Below are 3,602 nucleotides of genomic sequence, written 5' to 3' on the forward strand. Positions count from 1 at the left end.
GATAGATAGCTAGATAGATAGATAGATAGACAGACAGATAGATAGATAGATAGATAGATAATAGACACCAACAACTCTGCAAATATGACCATATATTTATTGTTAAGTTTTCAGCAGCATAGATAAGCAGTCAATGCTCATTGTACATATATTCATAAACTTTAACAAATCAAGTCAATATCTGAAAGGTAAAAAAATAAATCATAACTTACATTTTGGATACACTGTATATATATTTATATATATATATTTATGTATATATATGTATATAGCACTGGATGTTTTCATGGAAAACTGTCAACATTTTAACAATGAGGTGGAACCACAACTATTGACATACTGAGGTATGCAGGTACTCAACATGGATGGATACTGTGTGTAAATACAACATTTACAGCAATCAATACACCATTGACACCAAAAGCACAGAACCATACCGTGACATCGAGTTCCACATTACATTTCAGATCGAGGAACAGATCAGATACAAGGTATATGAGCTTTTTTTTTTTTTTTAATTCTTCTGCATGCTTTTTTTAAAAAAAGAAAAAAAAGAAAGAAAAAAAAACAACAACAACCAAACTTACTTCGGTCCTTCCAGATTATATGAGCCATGCTTTCAGCTACACCTCTGTGTTTTGCTGGGCCATCTGGAGAGAGTTCATATGCTTAGCTTAGTCATACACCAGACTTCCTCTGATTGACTGTTACAGCATACTGTGGCATACGCTGAGATCACGTCAGGAACCTGCAAACAGACGAGCCACTGAGACCAGAGAGGAGAACCGCCTCTGCCGGGGGGAGGATTATAAGGCCAGGAGAGTTGGAGAGTTGAGGATATCCACAGATTCAGCTTTGCCACCTCCACCTTTATGGCCGTCCAGTCCATCAGAGACAGAGTCCAGCTCGGGACAGGCAAACGTAAAGACAGACAGGTAGCTGCTGCAGGTGGGGGTGGACGTCACCACGGGAGTGCTGAGAGGCTCCAGGTCGCTGGAGACCGATTTGTACAGGGTCTCCCAGTCGGAGACCCCCAGAGAGCTGCTGAGATCTATGTCTGGCACAGAGCGTGCCGTCTCCATGGGCATCTTCTCCTCTAAACTGGGTAACATGCTGTCCAGCAGCCCCTCCTTCATGTCCAGGGAGGGCTCCAAATCGCAGATGTTGATCTCAGCGCTGGCACACAGCAGGATGTTGGAGTTCCCGGAGATGGCTGTGGACGGATCACTGGGAATGTCCATGTCTTGGAGTGAAGGAGCTTCCTGGGTGCCATCCTCGGGAAGTTTGACTTCACCTGGGCTGGACGGTAGCTCCAGGGACGCTGAAGAGGACTCCTGGAAGATTGCCTCCAAATCGTCTGACATCTGGCACGTCGGCTTATGTGTTGTGAGGATGAATTCCAGGCGCTCCTTCTCTTTGAGGAGGTTGGCTATTTCTGTCTCCAGGGCTGATTTTTCCTCCTCCAGCTTGTCTGTCTCCTAGAAATAGAGCAACATCCACAAATCATCCACCAGGGAAACACATCAGAGCGGGCTGCAAATGACTGGCGGAGTAAATGCATCAATGTTTACTTACAGCTTGCAGTGTATCTGTCAGCTCCCTCCGTCTGTTGCGACACTTCGCTGCAGCCATTTTATTCCTCTCCCTCCTCACCCTCTTTTTCTCCTCCTCCTCCGGAGAGAGCTGGGACACAGCAGGGAAAATTCATTCATTATTTCGGATGGATCCCACCACTTCCACCAGGCTAATCCGTAACATCTGTCCCCGGTTCATCCTCAGTGGAAGGTGGCAAAAGCATGTTTCGCTGCAATGCGTCTAAAAATAGACTATTGTTGCAGACTAGCTGTGACATGAATATAAATGGACTGCCTGAGGAAGCACACGACCAGTGAGGGGCACTAGAGGAGCATGCACAACAGCACAGCTGTTCACCAGGAATTTTTACACCACAGATATGCACATGTGAAACAAACAACAGGCGAGCGCTGTGTCCGGTCGATTCAGACTAACCTGCTCAGCTTTGTTCTTCCTTGCAGCATTTTTCCCCTTATTCCCTCCGGTTTTGGGTGTTTTCTTATGAGTGCCTTGCAGCTCATTGGCTTGTTTGCTTCCCAGGGATGGTGAGACGGATGTAATGATCGTGGGCTGGACCATCCACTGGAAATCTGGTGTGGAGGAAATTGCGGTGACTGTGGGCACAAATGGAGCGTCTTGGATGCTCACATTCTGGCAAAGCTCCTGCAAAAATAAAATCCAGCCTCAGTTAGTACAAAACATACTGTCTGTTTAATTCATAGTTTAAAGTGTGTATTTTTATTTTTATTTTTTTGTTTGTTTTAATTTATGATGAGGGGAAGCCAATTAATCAGTGCGTGTTTTATTTTGTTGAGATATTCCAGACCAGAAATAGCTTCCTCCAGATCAATAGGCTATTTCACTTTATCATTGTGTCTGACGTCAGCACTGACGCAGGGTTGCTGTGGAGTCTCCTGAATGGATTTATTTTTCTCAATGAACCGCTGCATCGACACGCTGCTCACATTTGCTCCCAGCATGTCGGGAACCATAACAAGTGTAGCGGCGGTGCAAAGCCACAGTCACACCGTCATCACGGAGGATTTGTTCTGGTTTTAATAATCACATAAAAATAAAAAAAATAAAAAGTGTTGACATTGTAATGGCTTTAAAAATAAAAAAAAATCTCGGTCCATTCATGAAAACCTTATCGTTCAGCTGCGGCCCCTCCCCCCAACATCAGGACCGAGGAGCTATTAAAACAGCATCAAGGCAGTGGGTTTGTGGACCACCGTTGTTGACAACCGTGAAGATGGAGTAGCTTCACTGTGGTGTTTTGTTTTGTTTTTGTTTTTTTTAAAAAAACAGACTAAATACTGTGTTATTGTTTTTTTATTATAAGATGAAGAAACCATTCATACCTTTGCATTGCTGTCTGGTGATGATGATGGTGAGGAGGAGGAGGAGGAGATGGTGGAGGATGGAGAGCTCGCCTCCTCCTCTGGCGTCTTCCTCTGACACAGTGTCCCGACAGGAGACTCAGTCCGGCGTGTGGCAGAGACTGAGTCCATGTCAGGCGTCAGGTTGATGTGGAACATCATCAGGTTTTCAGGAAAAAAGAAAAGAAAAAAAGGATGGAGGATAAAGGAATAAAACACAAAGACACAAGCAAACAGAGCACCGAACAATAGATGTCCCGATGAATGACAACCTCCGGCCCTCCGCGGGTCTTTCCTCCAGGTATGTACCTGGCAACTGCTCGACTAGAATGCACGCCCCTCCTTTTGTGCTCTGCGAGAATTTTTATGAATGAACAAAGACTGTACCATTCATGGGAGGAGGAGGGGGGAGCCGGGGGAGGAGGAGGAGAGAGGAGGAGGGGACGGGAGAGGTATGAGAGACATAAATTTGTGTGTCAAATGGCACATTTGATTTTTTTTTTATGTCAAGTTTGTTTCTATTTTTATTTAGGAAAAAAAATAATTCGGAACGCGTTTAATCGAGCCGCCCTTTCACCCCCCCCGGAATCACCTCCGGCTCCTGCTGCTGCTGCTGTTGCTGCTGCTGCTGCTGCTGCTGTTGGCAGA

General features: G+C 45.3%; 1 protein-coding gene across 1 annotated transcript; it reads right to left on the minus strand.

Annotated features, from left to right (window-relative positions):
- Nucleotides 1-277: 277 nt before the first annotated feature.
- Nucleotides 278-3,330, minus strand: fosaa (v-fos FBJ murine osteosarcoma viral oncogene homolog Aa). The gene is made up of 4 exons (XM_008338477.3): nt 2,937-3,330; nt 2,011-2,238; nt 1,576-1,683; nt 278-1,478 (listed from the first exon to the last, which is right to left on the minus strand). The coding sequence occupies exons 1-4, from the start codon at nt 3,114-3,116 to the stop codon at nt 807-809; spliced, it is 1,188 nt and encodes a 395-aa protein (XP_008336699.1). The 5' UTR covers nt 3,117-3,330; the 3' UTR covers nt 278-806.
- Between the last annotated feature and the right edge of the window lie 272 nt (nt 3,331-3,602).

Source organism: Cynoglossus semilaevis, chromosome 1 (assembly GCF_000523025.1).
Source record: "Cynoglossus semilaevis isolate Cse_v1.0 chromosome 1, Cse_v1.0, whole genome shotgun sequence".
NCBI lineage: Eukaryota > Metazoa > Chordata > Actinopteri > Pleuronectiformes > Cynoglossidae > Cynoglossus > Cynoglossus semilaevis.